Source organism: Lytechinus variegatus, chromosome 3, assembly GCF_018143015.1.
Source record: "Lytechinus variegatus isolate NC3 chromosome 3, Lvar_3.0, whole genome shotgun sequence".
Classification (NCBI taxonomy): Eukaryota; Metazoa; Echinodermata; class Echinoidea; order Temnopleuroida; family Toxopneustidae; genus Lytechinus; species Lytechinus variegatus.
Genome location: NC_054742.1, coordinates 75,340,482 through 75,365,458, shown reverse-complemented (window position 1 = coordinate 75,365,458; position 24,977 = coordinate 75,340,482). Strand labels below are relative to the sequence as shown.

General features: G+C 38.6%; 1 protein-coding gene across 2 annotated transcripts in view; it reads right to left on the bottom strand.

Moving 5' to 3' along the window:
* Positions 1-24,413, bottom strand: part of LOC121411935 (zinc finger protein GLI3-like) — a 93,317-nt gene extending 68,904 nt beyond the window's left edge. Inside the window, exons 1-5 of one of the 2 annotated variants that reach the window (XM_041604846.1) lie at positions 24,286-24,413; positions 16,002-16,204; positions 13,770-13,913; positions 7,361-7,640; positions 3,387-3,576 (exon numbers count right to left, since the gene is read on the bottom strand). In XM_041604846.1, coding sequence (XP_041460780.1) covers positions 3,387-3,576; positions 7,361-7,640; positions 13,770-13,913; positions 16,002-16,204; positions 24,286-24,383 — 915 coding nt within the window. In that variant the 5' untranslated portion in view covers positions 24,384-24,413. The remainder of the gene's footprint in view (positions 1-3,386; positions 3,577-7,360; positions 7,641-13,769; positions 13,914-16,001; positions 16,205-24,285) is intronic. The other variant, XM_041604847.1, reaches the window with a different exon arrangement.
* Positions 24,414-24,977: the final 564 nt, after the last annotated feature.

Here is a 24,977-nt window from a genome sequence, read left to right as displayed (position 1 = left end):
TCACACAGAAATTTGACCAAAAAATACAACTATCATGGCGACAGAGGTATCAAAGAGACTGTCTGGACAGTGTGGTAATTCATTTTCATGAATTCAATTTGGCCCATGCGGTGTAGCTAGCACTTTTAGCAGCTGCATGAGTTGGTAGCGAATCGGCATGTGATTGTGTTGCAAGTATTGTCCAACTCATCATCATCGGCGTAATTCCCCCAATTTACCTCCAACTACGTCACTTTGTTATTCACTTCATCATCAAAATCATCAATTTCAAAATCCAAATCTAGATAAAATTCTGGGTTTTCTTTCATTTCGGGATCGAAGTATTCAGTGACATTGTGGAGAAAACGTACCCTCGCAACAGGTTTTGCATGCAAGAAGAGCTTCACGTGGGAGAGCCAATCACGCCTCTCGTACAGACGGTGACGTCATAAAAAATCCCCAATTTCGGGGACGTAATTTTGCGTGTTTGAAGCATTCAGATAGAGAACTTTAAACTATCAATTAACTGAGTATCATTGCTCTCAATAATAAATGATGTACACCATCGTGTTCTCCTTACTTTCTCCTTTAACCCTAATACTCCCGGGGGGGCCATAATGGCCCCCCCTCAACAATTTTCGCGATATATCTGCTGCGCGAAATTTTTTCACCTCGCAGCTCACTGACTTTTTACATTCAAGTCTCGCGCAAATTTTGAGACCAAATTTGTGACGCCCGGGTACGCGGTTCCGACATTACGCAACATTATGCAAGTGCATGTCAGACCCAAAATTGCTCATAAACGTTATTTCATGTACAAATCCAATGCAAATTGCGTATTTAGCCAAAATTCATAAATGTTTCATTATTTCTACTTTTACTGATTAAACTTAATTAATTTTGCCTTGTTTATGATCAGAATTATGTCTGGAACATTTCCATTGAAAAAACAATAAAAAACAAAAAGTAAAAAAACAAAGAAATACATAAGAAATTCATAAAACAATAAAATACATAAGAAATTTATTTCCAAACCAAAGTTTTTTTGAATTACGATTGTTAAGAATGCTACAAAGAAAATTTTTACCAAAAATTAGCTTTCTAGGAGCTTTATTTAGTGAATTAGAGCAAAAAGTATGATTTATGCATAAATTAGCATAATTAATTCATATAAAATAAAATCTCATTATTTTGGAAAATTTTACCATACAGCCTTGTAGATTACATCGCACACTACCAGCGTGCAAATTTTTGCGTCGCTCGCGCGATCGGCGGCCGAGATCTTAAGGGGGGGCCATTATGGCCCCCCCCCCCCCCGGGAATGACAAGAATCAAAATACCCGGGAGATTTAGGGTTAATTTGATAAATGATTCTCCATTTTTACGATTTCAATATATTTCTACTTTAATGAGCTTGGTGTGGACCAAAACATCTCTTTTCATTTGGTCATTGCTGCTCTAATTATACATCGAATTTCCTTATTTTTGCATCATTGTAAAGAAGAAAAATAATTCTTTCAGGTCATATGTTTAGATTTATTTAGATTTTGTAATGAAGGTGAAACTTTTGATCTAAAATATGCAACAAACTGATCATTTTCACCTGACAAAAGTTGCTATTTTTACACTTTATTTTTGCTCGATCCCAAATGATTTTTAGATCATGATAAAGCTTAATATTTTTGCTTTGAAGTGGTACAGGTTTCAAGACAAGAATTGGTTCAATCGGGTCAAGAACACATTTTTCGTTGGCGAAGTACATTAAGCAGCTTGAAAACAAGAATACTGCACTCTGATTGGTCGAAGAGACCACACACCCAACGTATCCAGTACTGGGTTCACGACAAGGTCACACTTAGCATGTGGTTATCTCATCAAATTACCCGCGGTTGTGGTTTTGAAGCCTTATCCAGCCAATCAGAAGACTAGTTTTCATGCTACTCCAAAATTTTAGAAATCTCATTTGAAACCTTGGTGGGAAAAGTGTGACATCGTGAGAAAGTACAGAAATTCAGCTTTGTGGTGATATAGATATCTTTGAGGCTCAAAATAATTTAGTTTTGCACAATTGGCAAAAGAAAACAGAGGAAGAAAATTTAATCGTGATGCACATTTTCATGCCTGAAATTCACTTATGTCTCAAAATATTTTATACAAAATAAATGACGAATGTGAAAAAGTAACATTGACTCTATCTGATGGTGCAATGATATCCAATTTCAATTGAGATTAAAGAAGGTACACTCTTAGAGATAGAAAATCTCAAGAATCACAAGATTTTGCAAGGAGGGGGATTCAGCCACGAGATGATTTGGATGAATCTGGCATATTTGGTCATTAGCATGGGGACTGCAGTCTGACTGACATGGTGTACCATAGACCTCTTCTGCGAAATTCATTAATGTATCATTATTTCTCCTTTTACTGATTAAACTCAATCAATTCAATCTTCTTTATGGTCAGAATAAAGTCCCCAATGATTTCCATTAAAGAAACAATTACAAAAGTCAAAAAACAAAACTGTACATAAGAAATTTAGAAAACAATAAAATATATATGAAAATTGTGATATTGAAATTTTTCAAAAATACATTTGATCAGTATCCTATAAAAAGTCTGAACAAAATTGATTATTTTAGGGGCATTATTTAGTTAATTAGAGCGAACTTCAGATTTTACTCATAAATTAGCATAATTAGAAATATGATTTCTTAGAGAATTAGATCTTACAATTATTTACATTATGCCATGGGCAAAATATGTGCCTATTTTTGTTGCAATGGTGCAATCAATGGCCAAGATCATGAGGGGGTTGAATCAGCCCCCCCCCCCCCCCCCGACTAGGACTTCTTGGGGCATTGAAATAGCCCAGTCTTTTTTAGGTTTGGCCATGTCCAATGTCTATGTAGTAGGAGCTTTATGCATAGTAATGATGCAGTAAGGACCTTCTTGGGACCTACTAACAGCTCCACTGACATATTATATATGCAGCAGACACAGAAAGAACGTAGCAACAACCCTAACCATATCTACGGAATAGCCAACTTCCACTTAAGACCTCTGGAGTACGAATGAAAAAGGTGTTGACCTGCAGGATTATTTTTTTTACATGATGGAGACATAAGTACAAGTTGCTATCTTCTCCGATGTAGCAGGAACTCTTTCGACACCACGCACAGCACGTCTGCACACATAATAGACTCAGTGGAACACCACCAAAGCGACATGAACTTAGAAAGGACATGGCATAGGACGATTTCACATTTTTCTATTACAATAAAGTTGGCGCTACGTCCAAGGCATTTTTTTTCTGAATTTCAACAATGTAGTGGGAATTTCCTCTAGTTTAAAAGGGACAAAAGCAAGATAGATTAAGTAGCATATAGTTATTGATGTAAATCTGATACCTGAGGGGAGTGGTCCTCATACTCCGAAGCCTTCTTAGGATGATTGTTGTCGTGGGTAGGTGGAAGACTAGAATGAGGATCAGGAACTACCCCACTCTGCTGGCTATGAGCTCTTGCTAATAATGTAGCCATAGCAGGATGTTGGGGAGGGGGTACATTCGTTGGTAGGTACCCCACCCCAGTTAGTCCCCTGCATAGAAAATAACAAAAAAATCAAAAAGAGAAGATAGGTTTGATAATCAAAATATAGCACATGATAAATATGAACTTTTCTGTATTGAAATTTTTCTGGCTGCTGTTCATACAAATTACTATTGGTTTTTATCCCAATGAAAGTTTTCTGGGGGTCATAAAAAAAATACGGCAATTTTGAACAATTAAGGGGCTAACATGCACTCAGCAAACTGCTACTACATGCAATGAAACCAAACAAGGGTCATCAAGAAGTGGAACCCCTCTGGGGCAATTCCATACGTGCCGTGCGGGACATTTTGACATTAATTTCTAGTTTCCTAGCCAAATGCTTGAGCAATAAAATATTCTTTTGTCAAAGATGAAGCTAAAGTGGGTAGTCATGTGAAAAACTAATAACCAACACAAAAAATTGATTATGGGTAAATTATAGGTGAAAAAGTTATGTGTCATATGGGAGGCAGAAATGTCCCGTATGACACGCAACATATTAAGCTCTAATTCACCTATGGACAGCATATTTTTGTTGGTCATGTGACCTTTAACCAAGGCAGGATGTTCAGTAATACTTGAATACCTTATGTCCAATTTTCATGAACTAGGTCCACATACTTTCTAAGTTATGATGTCACTTCAAAAACTTAACCTTGGGTTAACATTTGATGTTGACGCCGCCATCGTCGTCAGAAAAGCTGCACCTATACAGTGCTTATCAAAAACAAGTGGAGCGCCTTGGGCAGTCTCACCTGCATCGCACAATTCAATATAGCAGCAGAGCTGACTTTGAAAACTACTTTAAAATAATTATTCACACAAAAAACATTCATATAATGATACAACACTATGTTCATTGACAATGAAATGACCTTGATCATGCAACCAAAGACTTGTCAGTGATTCTTGATTATTATATCCACATTTGATAAACTATATCTATAAACTTTGAAAGTTATGACAGCAATCTAATGATTACCTCCAAAATGGCCAAAGTTCAATGACCTTAAATGACCTTTGACCTTGGTCATGTTACCTGAAACTTGCAGGATGTTCAGTGATACTTGATTACTCTTATGAATCAGATCCATACACTTTCAAAGTAATGATGGTATTTCAACCAACATCCCCAATTTGGCCGAAGTTGTTGACCTTAAATGACCTTTGACCTTGGTCATGTGACCTTCAACCAAGGCAGGATAATCAGTAATACTTGATTACCCTTATATCCAATTTTCATGAATCATATCCATAAGCTTTCAAAGTACTGATGGTAAAAAAAACAGATACCAACATGGCCAAAGTTCATTGACCTTTGACTTGGTCATATGACCTGAAACTTGCACAAGATGTTCAGTGATACTTGGTTACTCTTATTTCCACGTTTTATGAACTAGACCAATACACTTACAGAGATAGGATGGTAATTCAACAAATACCCCCAATGTGGCCAAAGTTCATTGACCATTGACCTTGGTCATGTGACCTAAAATGCGCACAGGATGTTCAGTGATACTAGATTACTCTTATGTCCAAGTTTTATGAACTAGACCAACATACTTTTAAAGTTATGATGGTAATTCAACAAATACCCCCATTCGGCCTAAGTTCATTGACCCTAAATGACCTTTGACCTTGATCATGTGACCTGAAACTTGCACAGGATGTTCAGTGATACTTGATTACTATCATGTCCAAGTTTCATGAATCAGATCCAAAAACTTTAAAGTTTTGATTGTAATTCAACAGATACACCCAAATCGGCCAAAGTTCATTGACCCTAAATGACCTTTGACCTTGGTCATGTGACGTGAAACTCGTGCAGGATGTTTGGTGATACTTGATTAAGCTTATGTCCAAGTTTAATGAATTAGGTCCATATATTTTCCAAATTTTGATGACATTTCAAAACCTTAACCTCAGGTTGAGATTTTGATGTTGATTCCCCCAACATGGTCTAAGTTCATTGATCCTAAATGACCTTTGACCTTGGTCATGTGACATGAAACTCTCACAGGATGTTCAGTAATACTTGATTAACCTTATGGCCAAGTTTCATGAACTAGGTCCATATACTTTCTAAGTTTTGATGTCATTTCAAAAACTTAACCTCAGTTTAAGATTTGATGTTGACGCCGCCGCCGTCGGAAAAGCGGTGCCTGTAGTCTCACTCTGCTATGCAGGTGAGACAAAAACTTAGCCTTGGTTAAGATTTCGATATTAATTCCCCCGAAATGGTCTATGTTCATTGACCCTAAATGACATTTGACCTAGGTCATGTGACCTGAAACTCAGGCAAAATGTTCAGTAATACTTGATTACCCTAATGTCCAAGTTTCATGAACTAGATCCATATACTTTCGCTATGATAACATTTCAAAAACTAATGTTTGGTTAAGATTTCAATGTTGACGACTTCGCCACCGTCGGAAAAGCGGCGCCTGAAGGGAGACAAAAATCACCCATTTATACATGTAGCCCACTTAACTTAATCAGATTGTGAAGCCACTAAGCTAAAAACAAAGTTGATGGTTTGTAGTTGACTGAAAACAGAATGGGTTCGGTAAGCGCATACAGTCAGTAGAGAGGCATAATAAACTAGAGCCATTCCCGAAAAAGATGCCTATACAGTGCGTATCAAAAAAAAGTTTACACTTTGAAAATATCCTGTAGAATTATACATTTGTAATATCCTGAAGATTGTTCGACATTTTAACATTGGTACAGGTCCATTAAAGCAAATGACGATATAACTGTCGAAAAATATTTCCGCTTCAGTGAGCACCACTTACGTTTGAAAAGTTAGTGAACAAGTATTAAACAAACAATGAAATGAAAACCAACTTTCAATGATAAAAAACTTAGTGAAAAAATGCTGGAGATGTCTGATATAAACTTTTGTTCAGATTCAGTTATGTCCTCAGATCCAGCTGGCACAAATAGGGTAAAGGTTGTGCTTATTGAGTGTTGACATTTCAATTTGGGTGGCAAAATTGTCACAAAATGCTTGAATGTTTCCGTTTTATTCCAATTGACTGAACGTGCAAGGGAAATGTATGATAAATCTTTCGTAGTGTTAGTTTGATTTTGTCCTTTCGACTTGACACAGCATGAAAACGAGCATTTCTTTACAGAAATGGACAGTGTTCACTCAAGTGTAACATTCTGACAAAACTTTTACTTTCATCGGATAGATGAGACCCAAACCCAAGATTATATGTGAAAAAATTATCCACATGTTGTATATTTTTTAATTCCCAGGGCTCTTTCAAAGTGTAAACTTTTTTTTGATACGCACTGTATAACCTTCTAGAGGCCTTTCGGGGTTTAAAGTTGCAAACTGAACTATTTTAAACAATTCCAATGTGCTAAATCAGATAATACCTGTTCCATAGCGTATTTCTCATGTTCTAACAACCAAATTTGCATGAAGAAAATGGCTCCCAAACTGATCATTTATGATCTTATTTGTAAAAGATTCTTTCTATTATTAACTTTCACTGTCATGGAACATGTGGATAATGCGAAGTCCTGCATACTGTATCATTCATGAAAATTTGCTAATTTAACATTGATTTTGCAATATTATGCAATAAATTGATAAACTCAGCTCATATATTTACCATTTTGGTAAGACCAACATTAACAGCATTATGAATAAAAATAAAAATACATCAAAATATGTCACCGCCACAATATTCATAATTGGCCTAGGGGTGGTGGCTCAACTTATCCTAAGGCTCAACTTACCCTGCCTTCCCCTAATGTTTCCGTCTTAGGTGACCTACCTATGATGTCTTAAAAGCTGTTGCTGCAGATGATGAAGATGGGCCAGAGGCGGAACATGGTGATTCCAATTGACAGGACTTACTGTACCAGCAGATAGATGACCATAAGACCCACTAGCTGCTGAGGAGCTACGAGAGTTGTTCACATATGCTACTAGAGAGTTTGGTGAAGTACGTATCATGGCATTGATATCTATTGATTCATTGAAGAGAGGAGAGATGGAGAGAGCACGCTTTCTACTCATCCGGGCTCCTGGCCTTGGGCTGGAGAATCTAGAACCTGATACAAAGAGAATAGGAGAATTCCTTCAGAAGATCTAGAACTTGCTTAGCTTCACAATTTCTTCTGTGAGATTGAAACGTTATAACAAGATAATTTTTTTAATCATTTTTATCATATTAAAGGCTCGATTTCTATCTGAGTTAGTCATGTAAAACATGTTGCCAATCAGCATCATTATGACCTAAAATCATCTCCACCAGCATATCTATCCCAGATCATCAACAACACCACCAGCATAACTACCCCACATCATCAACACCACCAACATAACTACCCCAGATCATCAACAACACCACCAGCATAACTATCCCAGATCATCAAAAACAACACCAGCATAACTATCCCAGATCATCAACACCACCATCAGCATAACTATCCCAGATCATTAACAACACCACCAGCATAACTACCCCACATCATCAACACCACCAACATAACTACCCCAGATCATCAACAACACCAGCATAACTATCCCAGATCATCAAAAACACCACCAGCATAACTATCCCAGATCATCAACAACACCACCAGCATAACTATCCCAGATCATCAACAACACCACCAGCATAACTATCCCAGTTCATCAACAACACCACCAGCATAACTATCCCAGATCATCAACAACACCACCAGCACGACTATCCCAGATCATCAACAACAACACCAGCATAACTATCCCAGTTCATCAACAACACCACCAACATAACTATCCCAGATCATCAACAACACAACCAGCATAACTATCCCAGATCATCAACAACAACACCAGCATAACTATCCCACATCATCAACAACACCACCAGCATAACTATCCCACATCATCAACAACACCACCAGCATAACTATCCCAGTTCATCAACAACACCACCAGCACGACTATCCCAGATCATCAACAACAACACCAGCATAACTATCCCAGTTCATCAACAACACCACCAACATAACTATCCCAGATCATCAACAACACCACCAGCATAACTATCCCAGATCATCAACAACAACACCAGCATAACTATCCCACATCATCAACAACACCACCAGCATAACTATCCCACATCATCAACAACACCACCAGCATAACTATCCCAGTTCATCAACAACACCACCAGCATAACTATCCCACATCATCAACAACACCACCAGCACGACTATCCCAGATCATCAACAACACCACCAGCATAACTATCCCAGATCATCAACAACACCACCGGCATAACTATCCCTGATCATCAACAACAACACCAGCATAACTATCCCAGATCATCAATAACAACACCAGCATAACTATCCCTGATCATCAACAACAACACCAGCATAACTATCCCAGATCATCAATAACAACACCAGCATAACTATCCCAGTTCATCAACAACACCACCAGCATAACTATCCCAGATCATTAACAACACCACCAGCATAACTATCCCAGATCATCAATAACAACACCAGCATAACTATCCCAGATCATCAATAACAACACCGGCATAACTATCCCAGATCATTAAAAACACCACCAGCATAACTATCCCAGATCATCAACAACACCACCAGCATAACTATCCCACATCATCAACAACACCACCAGCATAACTATCCCAGATCATCACCAACACCACCAGCATAACTATCCCAGATCATCAACAACACCACCAGCATAACTATCCCAGATCATCAATAACAACACCGGCATAACTATCCCAGATCATTAACAACACCACCAGCATAACTATCCCAGATTATCAACAACACCACCAGCATAACTATCCCAGTTCATCAACAACACCACCAGCATAACTATCCCAGATCATCAACAACACCACCAGCATAACTATCCCACATCATCAACAACACCACCAGCATAACTATCCCAGATCATCAACAACACCACCAGCATAACTATCCCAGATCATCAACAACAACACCAGCATAACTATCCCAGATCATCAACAACACCACCAGCATAACTATCCCAGATCATCAACAACAACACAAGCATAACTACAACAACAACACAAGCATAACTATCCCAGATCATCAACAACACCACCAGCATAACTATCCCAGATCATCAACAACACCACCAGCATAACTATCCCAGATCATCAACAACACCACCGGCATAACTATCCCAGATCATTAAAAACACCACCAGCATAACTATCCCAGATCATCAACAACACCACCAGCATAACTATCCCAGATCATCAACAACACCACCAGCATAACTATCCCAGATCATCACCAACACCACCAGCATAACTATCCCAGATCATCAACAACACCACCAGCATAACTATCCCAGATCATCAATAACAACACCGGCATAACTATCCCAGATCATTAACAACACCACCAGCATAACTATCCCAGATTATCAACAACACCACCAGCATAACTATCCCAGTTCATCAACAACACCACCAGCATAACTATCCCAGATCATCAACAACACCACCAGCATAACTATCCCACATCATCAACAACACCACCAGCATAACTATCCCAGATCATCAACAACACCACCAGCATAACTATCCCAGATCATCAACAACACCACCAGCATAACTATCCCAGATCATCAACAACACCACCAGCATAACTATCCCAGATCATCACCAACACCACCAGCATAACTATCCCAGATCATCAACAACACCACCAGCATAACTATCCCAGATCATCAATAACACCACCAGCATAACTATCCCAGATTATCAACAACACCACCAGCATAACTATCCCAGATCATCAACAACAACACCAGCATAACTATCCCAGATCATCAACAACACCACCAGCATAACTATCCCAGATCATCAACAACAACACCAGCATAACTATCCCACATCATCAACAACACCACCAGCATAACTATCCCAGATCATCAACAACACCACCAGCATAACTATCCCAGATCATCAAAAACACCACCAGCATAACTATCCCAGTTCATCAACAACACCACCAGCACGACTATCCCAGATCATCACCAACACCACCAGCATAACTATCCCAGATCATCAACAACACCACCAGCATAACTATCCCAGATCATCAAAAACACCACCAGCATAACTATCCCAGTTCATCAACAACACCACCAGCACGACTATCCCAGATCATCAACAACACCACCAGCACGACTATCCCAGATCATCAACAACACCACCAGCATAACTATCCCAGATCATCAACAACACCACCAGCATAACTATCCCACATCATCAACAACACCACCAGCATAACTATCCCAGATCATCAACAACACCACCAGCATAACTATCCCAGATCATCAAAAACACCACCAGCATAACTATCCCTGATCATCAATAACAACACCAGCATAACTATCCCAGATCATTAACAACAACACCAGCATAACTATCCCAGATCATCACCAACACCACCAGCATAACTATCCCAGATCATCAACAACACCACCAGCATAACTATCCCAGATCATCAATAACAACACCGGCATAACTATCCCAGATCATTAACAACACCACCAGCATAACTATCCCAGATTATCAACAACACCACCAGCATAACTATCCCAGTTCATCAACAACACCACCAGCATAACTATCCCAGATCATCAACAACACCACCAGCATAACTATCCCACATCATCAACAACACCACCAGCATAACTATCCCAGATCATCAACAACACCACCAGCATAACTATCCCAGATCATCAACAACAACACCAGCATAACTATCCCAGATCATCAACAACACCACCAGCATAACTATCCCAGATCATCAACAACAACACAAGCATAACTACAACAACAACACAAGCATAACTATCCCAGATCATCAACAACACCACCAGCATAACTATCCCAGATCATCAACAACACCACCAGCATAACTATCCCAGATCATCAACAACACCACCGGCATAACTATCCCACATCATTAAAAACACCACCAGCATAACTATCCCAGATCATCAACAACACCACCAGCATAACTATCCCAGATCATCAACAACACCACCAGCATAACTATCCCAGATCATCAACAACACCACCAGCATAACTATCCCAGATCATCAACAACACCACCAGCATAACTATCCCAGATCATCAATAACAACACCGGCATAACTATCCCAGATCATTAACAACACCACCAGCATAACTATCCCAGATTATCAACAACACCACCAGCATAACTATCCCAGTTCATCAACAACACCACCAGCATAACTATCCCAGATCATCAACAACACCACCAGCATAACTATCCCACATCATCAACAACACCACCAGCATAACTATCCCAGATCATCAACAACACCACCAGCATAACTATCCCAGATCATCAACAACACCACCAGCATAACTATCCCAGATCATCAACAACACCACCAGCATAACTATCCCACATCATCAACAACACCACCAGCATAACTATCCCAGATCATCACCAACACCACCAGCATAACTATCCCAGATCATCAACAACACCACCAGCATAACTATCCCAGATCATCAATAACACCACCAGCATAACTATCCCAGATCATCAACAACACCACCAGCATAACTATCCCAGATTATCAACAACACCACCAGCATAACTATCCCAGATCATCAAAAACACCACCAGCATAACTATCCCAGTTCATCAACAACACCACCAGCATAACTATCCCAGATCATCAACAACACCACCAGCATAACTATCCCAGATCATCAATAACAACACCGGCATAACTATCCCAGATCATTAACAACACCACCAGCATAACTATCCCAGATTATCAACAACACCACCAGCATAACTATCCCAGTTCATCAACAACACCACCAGCATAACTATCCCAGATCATCAACAACACCACCAGCATAACTATCCCAGATCATTAAAAACACCACCAGCATAACTATCCCAGATCATCAACAACACCACCAGCATAACTATCCCACATCATCAACAACACCACCAGCATAACTATCCCAGATCATCACCAACACCACCAGCATAACTATCCCAGATCATCAACAACACCACCAGCATAACTATCCCAGACCATCAATAACAACACCGGCATAACTATCCCAGATCATTAACAACACCACCAGCATAACTATCCCAGATTATCAACAACACCACCAGCATAACTATCCCAGTTCATCAACAACACCACCAGCATAACTATCCCAGATCATCAACAACACCACCAGCATAACTATCCCAGATCATCAACAACACCACCAGCATAACTATCCCAGATCATCAACAACACCACCAGCATAACTATCCCAGATCATCAACAACAACACCAGCATAACTATCCCAGATCATCAACAACACCACCAGCATAACTATCCCAGATCATCAACAACACCACCAGCATAACTATCCCACATCATCAACAACACCACCAGCATAACTATCCCAGATCATCAACAACACCACCAGCATAACTATCCCAGATCATTAAAAACACCACCAGCATAACTATCCCAGTTCATCAACAACACCACCAGCACGACTATCCCAGATCATCACCAACACCACCAGCATAACTATCCCAGATCATCAACAACACCACCAGCATAACTATCCCAGATCATCAAAAACACCACCAGCATAACTATCCCAGTTCATCAACAACACCACCAGCACGACTATCCCAGATCATCAACAACACCACCAGCACGACTATCCCAGATCATCAACAACACCACCAGCATAACTATCCCAGATCATCAACAACACCACCAGCATAACTATCCCACATCATCAACAACACCACCAGCATAACTATCCCAGATCATCAACAACACCACCAGCATAACTATCCCAGATCATCAAAAACACCACCAGCATAACTATCCCTGATCATCAATAACAACACCAGCATAACTATCCCAGATCATTAACAACAACACCAGCATAACTATCCCAGTTCATCAACAACACCACCAACATAACTACCCCAGATCATCAACAACACCACCAGCACGACTATCCCAGATCATCAACAACACCACCAGCATAACTATACCAGATCATCAACAACACCACCAGCATAACTATCCCAGATCATCAATAACAACACCAGCATAACTATCCCAGATCATCAGGAACATGGTCACCAATTACCTTCAACTGAACTGAAGTCCAATGCTGGATGATCAATGCTGCCTGCAGTACTGGGTGGATGTAGGTCTGTTGATATACCATGACTAAATGAAAGCTGAGGAATGTAACTACTACCAGGGTTGGTTTGTGACCCGAAATCAACACCTAAACATAAAGAAGCTATCTAATAACCACCTCCACTTCTAAACATTTCATTCTGGGTTATTTCATTATTTCAAAAAATTATAAATCATCTAATTATCAACAACTAAAGATTTTTGAAAGTATTTATATTATCAAAATATAATCTGTAAAAACTTTTTCTAAGTAATGAAAACATCCTTTCTTTCATCCATAAAGTGGGTGAATATAGGAAACTTCAGGAAGGAACCGGGGAAAAAAATACATTTTCAAATATAACATTTTTTTTCTCATCAACAACTAACCACTTTCCCCATTGTTTTGTCTACAAAATGTGAATGCAGCAATGGAAATGGGCATGAGGGGATTCTTTATGAAAGATGCATTTTGCAATGATGCCTTAAGCCCCCATCAAACTTATTCAAAATCAGCAGGAATCAAGCAGAAGCTGGAATGAAAAAAATGTTTTAAAAATCTAGAAATTTTTGAGAAACTTATGAATTCACCAAACTGGAGTTGAAAGTCAGAAAATTGACCAGGTGATTCATCATACACTAGTCAAAATGAACCGCAATGGAGTAAGATTGATAATTCGTGCTACATTCTTGGACATTCTAGTGCTTTTGTCGGTAGGTCTCATATCGACATTGATGTCGACATACAAAAGATTTTCAATGTTTCCAACATTTCGACATGCACGCACCCACATCGACATGTAAACATGAAATAAAAATGGGTCGAGCCCAAGTCACCAGTGTAAAGCTTACCTGAAGAGTTAGAAGCATTTATACAATTCGGCTAAAATGGCCAAAATATGAGCAAAATAAGTATTTTCCAAATTGCCCCCCAACCCCCCCCCCCCCACCAGCCGTCTTTCCTCTGAGGGGTCTACTAGCATTGATTATCAATTGGCGCAATTGAAAGGTTTACTCCGCTTAGCAGCGCATTAAATTAATAAAAAAATATCTGCGAGCAGCGCATCAGTAGAATACGTCTGTGCTGTGCAGGGCCCTAGCCCGACGATCATCTGATCTAGATCTGTGCAGTGCCCTAGCGAGCAGCATTCACGTTCACCGTAACCATGCAATATGTGTTTTGATAATACGCTGCTCCTCAATTTATTACTTTTCACATAGACGTGAGCAGCGCAGCGAACAAGTGTTTTCGTCAAAGTTGTGACCGCTGTTATTGAGCACTTACTTCATTTCACTAAGTCACAAAAAACTTGCCTTCCTTCGTTTGGAGATCGTTGCACGGATCGCCGCAGAAGTGGTACTGAAATTATCGATTGATTTTTATTAATTTCTATTGTCAAATTGAGCAGCTTGCACCTGTGTACCAGGGTATAATATGCAATGATCACTGTTGCAATGGGTGATTCTCAAATTGGCAACGAGTGAGATTGCATAATGCTTTCAAGATCATGGTACAAAGACTTGATTCTCCAGAATAAATGTGTATTAAATGGGCGATTTTGGAAGTGAAATCACTATTGCTTATTCAAAATATGTTTTCCTGAACAGAGCCTGTATATAGATCTAGATCTAGTTTGGGGATATCATCCGTGTCACGGTGAATTTGATTGAGAGTGGTATGTGCCATGATCTAATAATTGTTACTAAATTAAAAAAAAAAGGAAGCCTAAATTATGGTCCCTTTTCCATGTCGACATTGTCCATGTCTGAATTAATTTTTAAGCGACATGTCGACATGGAGTTTTGTTCCCGACAACAGCACTAGGACATTCTAGGCGCATTCTAAATGTTCTGACTGCATTGTGAGTGCAGTCAAAATATTTTCGTCATTTCTTTTGGCCGTCCCGAAGGTTTTGGTCATGTTCAAAACATTCGAGGGGTATTTTCGAACGGAGTTTGAAGTAGATTTACATAACCAACTGGTGGTTGAACAATAGTCCTTCCATTCCGGCCAATTCTGCTTGATTTAGAATAAGTGTGATGGGGGCTTTAAATAAAAATGAAGAAATTCAGTCTCAACCAATCAAACTACAATATTTCAATTTTAATAAAGTAATTTTCTGCTGGCAATCAATTGGAAGTTAAAATGAAATGGGGCATGGGGCACTAATTTTGCTTGATCTTGGTTTTCACTGACCTGAATTTGAGCATGTGGGACTAATGCCTCTGGCATGTGATAACATAGAGAGGGCTGGACTACCATGAAGATGATCTACATATGGAGGTACAGCATAGTAAGGATAGATAGGACTCTCAGCAAGGCTACCCAAACCACTACGCTGAGGTGTGAGACGGATTAATGATACATCAGAAAGTACTGGACTACTGCCAGGGGTGTGGCTGAAAGAAAGAAAAAAAGAATAACGCTAGAATGAAATAACTTTAACCTGAAAATCATCTCCTTCATCACTTATCCATACTAAAGACATTAATATGATAGTTTTTTTTATATTGTTGCTGTCACTGATGAGAAATTACATGAGAGCTAAGAAATAATACAACATTGATAAGGTAATTAAGGACAGAATTGAATACTCTTAAGAACATGTCTTCTTTTTTTGACAGCCCGTAATTTCTCAGCAATTACACAATTTCATCTAGAATCCTTTGGCACATATTTTTAATGCAAACTTATGTACTCATTTTATGTAATTTTGTGTGAAATCATTTAGAAACCATTATTAGAACTGGCATTTATCTATAGCACAATATCTTGGAAATAGACACATTAGCTCCCAAGTAACTTGCTTGAGGGCCATTACATGCCACACATTCATAGATTTCATCAAAGCACTTTAAGGTCAACCTGGGCGAAAACAATAATTCCTTAGCCTTTAACTAGAGATGTTCGGCGGGTCGCGCAGCCAAGCACATGTATCCCCCGAACCCACCACATCATCCGTCATTGCGATAAATAGAGCTCACACAGAAATTTGACAAAAAATACAATTATCATGGCGACAATGACCCTTGCATGCAGATACCCCAAGTCCATCTACCATCCAAGTGTGGTTGAATGACTTATGGTTGCAGAGAAAGAGAATCTTGCATGTTAACTTCAACGTTGACCTGAAAATTACCTTTGACTTTACCATGTGACCTCTGACTGCAGCATAACATGCAGGTCCCCCAAGTCCATCTACCATCCAAGTTTGGTTGAAAAGTGACTTACCGTTGCAGAGTTAGGTGTCAGAAGAGAGTCTTGGATGTAAATTTTAACATTGACCTGAAAATGACCTTTGACCATACCATGTGACCTCTGACTGCAGCATAACATGCAGGTACCCCAAATCCATCTACCATCCAAGTTTGGTTGAAAAGTGACTTACGGTTGCAGTTAGGTGTCAGAAGAGAGTCTTGCATGTAAATTTTAACATTGACCTGAAAATAACCTTTGACCATACCATGTGACCTCTGACTGCAGCATAACATGCAGGTTTCCCAAGTCCATCTATCATCCAAGTTTGGTTGAAAAGTGATTTACGGTTGCGGAGTTAGGTGTCATAAGAGAGTCTTGCATGTAAATTTTAACATTGACCTGAAAATAACTTTTGACCATACCATGTGACCTCTGACTGCAGCATAACATGCAGGTCCCCCAAGTCCATCTACCATCCAAGTTTGGATGAAAAGTGACTTAAGGTTGCAGAGTTAGGTGTCATAAGAGAGTCTTGCATGTAAACTTTAACATTGACCTAAAAATGACCTTTGACCATACCATGTGATCTCTGACTGCAGCATAACATGCAGGTACCCCAAATCCATCTACCATCCAAGTTTGGTTGAAAAGTGACTTACAGTTGCAGTTAAGTGTCAAGAGAGTCTTGCATGTAAATTTTAACATCGACCTGAAAATAACCTTTGACCATACCATGTGACCTCTGACTGCAGCATAACATGCAGGTCCCCCAAGTCCATCTACCATCCAAGTTTGGATGAAAAGTGACTTAAGGTTGCAGAGTTAGGTGTCATAAGAGAGTCTTGCATGTAAACTTTAACATTGACCTAAAAATGACCTTTGACCATACCATGTGATCTCTGACTGCAGCATAACATGCAGGTACCCCAAATCCATCTACCATCCAAGTTTGGTTGAAAAGTGACTTACGGTTGCAGTTAAGTGTCAAGAGAGTCTTGCATGTAAATTTTAACATCGACCTGAAAATAACCTTTGACCATACCATGTGACCTCTGACTGCAGCATAACATGCAGGTTTCCCAAGTTCATCTATCATCCAAGTTTGGTTGAAAAGTGACTTACGGTTGCGGAGTTAGGTGTCATAAGAGAGTCTTGCATGTAAATTTTAACATTGACCTGAAAATAACTTTTGACCATACCATGTGACCTCTGACTGCAGCATAACATGCAGGTTTCCCAAGTCCATCTATCATCCAAGTTTGGTTGAAAAGTGACTTACGGTTGCAGTTAGGTGTCATAAGATAGTCTTGCATGTAAACTTTAACATTGATCTAAAAATAACCTTTGACCTTATCATGTGACCTCTGACTGCAGCATAATATGCAGGTTCCCCAAGTTCATCTATCATCCAAGTTTGGTTGAAAGTGACTTACGGTTGCGTAATTGCCATAAAAGAGTTTTGCACATAAACTTTAATGTTGACCTGAAAATGACCTTTGACCTTACCATGTCAACTCCACCTACACCAAAATCATTAGGCTTCTTCGCTATACCATACTCAACCTTCATGTCAAATTTGAAGATGATCGGAGAAGAAATGCAGCTGATGGAGCGCTCACAAGGAAATCTCCATGGCGAACGCGGCGGAGCGAAGAGGCCAAATCCATAGTATCCTCCGAACTCTGTTCTGGGATACAATTAGGACCGGCATGGGAACTTTAAACCCATATGATCTTTGATCATGTTTTCACTACAGCTCGCCAAAGCAGCAACGTTGTTATACATAAGTTAAATTGTAAGAGCAACTACATTCATTTATTTAGTTATTTCCTCTTTAAGGATATTTATAGTATATAATAAAGAATATTCCAAAATGTCTCAGTAAAGCTTTGGTAGGCATGTCTATTTAATAGGCTGAGTAATCTTTGCTATTTCTGGAATGTAGACAATAGAGCCTGCCTGCAGTGACAAGAACAATAGGATTAGCTATGTTGTTTACATTTTCGATTTCACTGAGGTCATTCTAGAGTCTTCGAGAAGTGAACAGTTCCAGAAAGAAGGATAATGTTCTTTTTTAAGTCAATACTAGAAGCTTCCAGAATAGTGGAAATTTATATAAGAATTAAGATGGCAGTTTCTTCATCACATCAGATCAGATCAATACACCAGACTTTATGTCAGAGCACTGTTTATTTCCAACTGGAATACAACATTTATCTTCAGTGGAATTGTTTGCATGTCATCAATGAAGTGCTTGCAGTTAATTTGAGTGAGAAATTCTCTGGGAGAGAAGCTCTCTAGATAATCAACCCGTTTTAATGAACGCTTTTCAACCCATGGATTGCTGAAATTGACTGTTAATCATCATCGACATCGTCTTCACAGACATTTCAACTTGTTACAGTGATTCTTGTTATTGTGCTTCAACATCAATTTCATCATCGCCATAACTGTGAACTTTAATTCAAAGGATAAGTCCACCTCAACATAAACTTGATTTGAATAAAAAGAGAAAATTCAACAAGTATAACACTGAAAATTTCATCAAAACTGGATGTAAAATAAAAAAGTTACGGCATTTTAAAGTTTCGCTTATTTTCAACGAAAAAGTTAGATGAACGAGCCAGTTACATCCAAATGAGAGAGTTGATGACATCACTCACTCACTATTTCAGTTGTATTTTATTATATGAAATATGAAATATTTTCATTTTCTCATCATTGTCATGTGAATTGAAGTTTCATTCCTCCCTGAACACGTGGAATTCAATTATTTTAACATTTTGTGCTTCAGGCAAGGAGATCCTAATCATCAAATTCGTAAAAATTGAAATATTGTGTAACTCAAACAATAAAAAACAAAAGAAATAGTGAGTGAGTGACATCATAAACTCTCTCATTTGGATGTAACTGGCTCGTTCATATAACTATTTTGTTGAAAATAAGTGAAACTTTGAAATGTCATAACTTTCTTATTTTACATCCGATTTTGATGAAAATTTCAGCATTGTGCTTGTCTGATTTTTCTCTATTGATTCAAATCAACATTTTTCTGAGGTCGACTTGACCTTTAAGGAATCTTCGCCAACCAACTTGATTTTATCTGGATTTAATACAGGACTATTATCACTTTGGATTGCACATGTAACTCTCCAAAAGATGTAAGATCATTATTTATTTTTTGTTTAGCGTATGATTGATCATTTCCTGTAATAAAAAAATATCAAATTCAAAACTTAATTTCCATTATTTGTTGCAGTATCATAACAACGTTAACATTAATGTTGACGTCAAAATTAACTTTGACCTTACCATATGACATCCGAACACTATAATATACACGTCTCCTAAGTACACCTACAACCCAAGTTTGGTACAAAAGTGACTTTATAACAGTTGCAGAGTTATGTGTCACAACATTAACCTCAAAATGACCTTTGACCTTACCACGAGACCTCCGACTGAAGCATAACATGCAGGTCCCCTAAGTACATCTACCATCCAAGTTTGGTTGAAAATTGACCCACAGTTGCGGAGTTATGTGTAATATAAGAGTTCTGCATGTTAACTTTAACATTGACCAGAAAATGACCTTTGACCTTACCAAGTGACCTGCGACTAAAACATACCATGCAGGTCACCTAAGTACATTTCCCATCTAAGTTTGGTTGAAAATTGACTCACAGTTGCCGAGTTATGTGACATTAAAGATTATTGCACGTTGACTTTAACGTTGACCTGAAAATGACCTTCATTCTTATTATGTGACCTGCAACAAAAACATAACATGCAGATCTCCTAAGTTCATCTACAACCACAGTTTGGGTGAAAAGTGACTTGCGGTTGTGAATGTGTCATAAGAGAGTCCTGCACGTAAACTGTAACATTGACCTGAAAATGATTTTGACCTTACCATGGGACCTCCGACTGCATAATAACATGCAAGTCCCTTAAGTTCATCAACCATCTGAGTTTGATTGAAAAGTAATTGACGGTTGCAGAGTTATCTGTCAAAAGAGTCTTGCATGTAAACTTTAACGTTGACCTGAAAATGATCTTTGACCTTAACATGTGACCTCTGACTGCAGCATAACATGTAGGTCCCCTCAGTACATCTACAATCCAAGTTTGGTTGAAAAGTGACTTACGGTTGCAGAGTTAGGTGTCATAAGAGAGTCTTGCATACAAATATAAACTTTAACATTGACCTGAAAATAACCTTTGACCATACCATGTGACCTCTGACTGCAGCATTACATGCAGGTTTCCCAAGTCCATCTATCATCCAAGTTTGGTTGAAAAGTGACTTACAGTTGCTGAGTTAGGTGTCATAAGTCTCGCCTTCACCTCTGGTGGGCGAGACAATAAAATAATCAATTTCAATTCTTGTGGCCTTTGTCAACCATTGGAAGTAATTTGCTTGAAATTGAAGAGGGTGAGATCCTTGTAGCACACCCTTTTCCCCATAGATGCTGCGACGGGTAAACCTCCGCATTATGAGTCCTATGGCCGTCATCGGTCTATTGACGGAGGGGATGAAATAGACTGATCTTTCAGTCTAAGGGAGTACATGAGACACAATTATATTGTTTATAAGAATAAAGCTACGCCATAGAGTTGCAAGATCACATGATAATAGGTGGACCAAATGCATCACAGAATGGAGACCATGGCTAGGATCACGAAATCGGGGTACACAAAAATTGAGATGGAGTGATGAGCTCACAAAATTCATTGGCATAAATTGGATTGCATCAGCACAAGACAAGCACCTTTGGCACCAACTTGAGGAGGCCTTCACCCTGCAGTGGGCTGATATGATGATGATAGAGCTTTGAGTATCGATCTTGATGCATACTTGCCAACTTTAGAAGAAAAAAAGAGGAATCCATTTTTCAGAGTAACGAGCGTGTGACATTTTGTGGGGGAAGGGTGTGACGTATACCCCCCTGCCACGGTTAGAAATTTTTGGAATTTTAGAACGTGAAATGGGGGTTTTCGTTCACTTTTCAAGTGCCTTTTTACCTGTCCACAGAGAAGAAAAAATCTTACTTTTGTCCCAGAGTAATGAAGCATGAAACAGGAAAATCAACAGGATTCATTTCATGAAATTGTACAAAATTTTCAAACTTAAAAACATACAGATCTATTTCCATTATATTGTACTGTACTGTGGATACATCCTAAATGAAAATTTGGATGAGATTGAAAGTGAAATAACTGGATATTTCTCAAATACTCCTTTTATTTCGGATTAATTTGGGGTTTACTCATTTTGACAGTCTAAATGCACATGTAATACACATGAACTTTATTGCAAATGCACCGATATGGTACTTGCTCACTGTCATAACCCAGGCCAGGGAGCTCCGGCCCGGGGAGCGTGCTGGAGCTTGCTGCTTATCTCTGTCATTGTGTTGTACTCCCCACTGCACTGTCTGTATAACGATCGGAATCACAGTCACATTCACAATCCAAACGATGCATTGGCGACGGTATCCACTTTCCACACACTAAATTTGTACTTTTGGCTTTAAAATTCCCAAGGAAAAACTAGTATATCCTTTGGCCATTAGCATTAGTCCGACAATCGTTGAGCAGGACTAATGTTTGCACACGTAATATGCATGCAGCGCGGTATACGTCGCACCATTATTTGCACGTGTTGTCGCTCTAGCTGTGTTTGCACACGCTTATGCAATGTGCGCGCCATGTGAGAAAGGCAAAGTAAACAAGTGGAATGCCTCGGGCCGTCTCACCTGCATCACAAGGTTCAATAGCAGCAGTGCTGACTTTGAAAACTACTCTAACTCGCACAAGATGTTCAGTGATACATGGTTACTCTATGTCCACTTTTTATGAACTAGACCAATAAACTTACAGAGATATGGTTATTCAACAAAAAAACCCAACATGGCCAAAGTTCATTGACCTTACATGACCTTTGACCTTGATCATGTGACTTGAAACTCGCACAGGATGTTCAGTGATGCTTGATTACTATTATGTCCATGTTTCATGAATCAGATCCATAAACATTCAAAGTTATGATGGGAATTCAACAGATACCCCCATTCGGCCAAAATTCATTGACCCTAAATGACCTTTGACCTTGGTCATGTGACATAAAACTTAGGCAGGACGTTCAGTGATAATTGATTAACCTTATGTCCAAGTTTCATGAACTAGGTCCATATATTGACATTTCAAAAACTTAACCTCAGGTTAAGATTTGATGTTGACGCCGCCGCCGTCGGAAAAGTGGCGCCTATAGTCTCACTCTGCTATGCAGGTGAGACAAAAAACTATGTACAAGAGTGTGTTCAGTTGGTGGAAAAATAATGCTATTTGGGATATTGCGATATCCAGGTGTCCGCAAGCTTCATTTTGGTCTAACCTTTACTCCAGCTGCTTTTTCAATATTATCAATGTAAAAATTAATGAAAATCTGAATTATGGGGTTGATAGTCGTAATGCAGAATTGGCAATAAAAAATTAGGATGATTCCGCCAGAATCGGGATGGTTGGCAAGTATGTTGATGATGATTTTTAAGATTATCAAGTGGTAATCTTGTTCTGTTACACAGGAATTATCTTATCCTGGTATCACTGCCAGGACCACCTCTCTCACACTTACGAGAGATGAGCAGGTCTTCTTGGTTAAGATTTCGATATTGATTCCCCAACATGGTCTAAGTTCATTATCCTAAATGACTTTGACCCTGGTCATGTGACCTGAACTCTGGCAGGATGTTCAGTAATACCTGATTTATGTCAAAGTTTCATGATCTAGGTCTATATATTTTTTTAAGTTATGATGAGTTACTTAAAAAACTTAACCTTGGTTAAGATTTCAATGTTGACGGCGCTGCCGTTGAAGCCGCCATAAAAAAAGTGGCACCCATAGTCTTGCTCTGCTATTAGACAAGACAAAAATCAAGCACATGAACCCATGTTATAATCCTAAATATTCAGATGCTAAAGTAACTGTAAAATTCGGTGAAAATGACATGGATTTCATTTTAACTGTGGAACATCCTTAAATGGCAAAATGGAGTTTAACTGTGAGATATTTTAATTCCTAGAGTTCATGAATGAATGATTACAGAAAACTGTATTCTTTGCTTGATGGTTACTGGTACTACAGGCAAATAATAAACTGGAATTACACAAAGAATAAAATTACAGGACGTTATGGCATTTCATGTTTGGCCTATTTCATTTCATGTTTGGCCTATTTCATATTATTTTGGAGAGATATTAGATTTGAACTAGTACGTACCCGTGTAGAGGATGATGCATGTGGTCGAAGTGATACCTGCCCTCATGTGTTCTAGAATTGACAGGGATAGGTGGATGATACCCTATGCAACCATCCATACCTGATTCATAGAAAGAAAAGGAAATAATCAAAATTGTGCGAATAGGGCATAAAGGCAATGGGGAAAACAATAGTATATAAAGTGTCTACAAGAATTATTTGTACACTCCATACAGCAATGCAAAATGAGACGAATTATGTTGGCATAAAAAAAATTAAAAAGTAAATAAGAAAATAATGTTAATAACATCAAGTATTTTCATAATTTACTGTCAATAATTTGGATATATTCATTTGATTTGCTAGACAAACATGGATTCAATGTGAAGGGAGGCATGTCTAGAATAAAGAAAGTGTGGAGAAAAAAATGCTATTCAAATAGGGAATTTATAAGTCTGTATTTTTTCATTCACTGTATGAAAATGGGATTAGATTTATCAATGACCTGATTGATGATAAAGGAAATTTACTTACTCAAAATAAATGTGAACAAAAATTTTGTTTTAAGGTAAATTATTTGTCTTATTTTTCTATAAGCAAACAATAAAGTGTTGATATCAAGTAAATGTCGAAACTTGTGAAAAAATATAAAAAATCCTTTGATACCTTCACATATTAAAACATTAGTACATGACCGAAAGGACGTCAATATA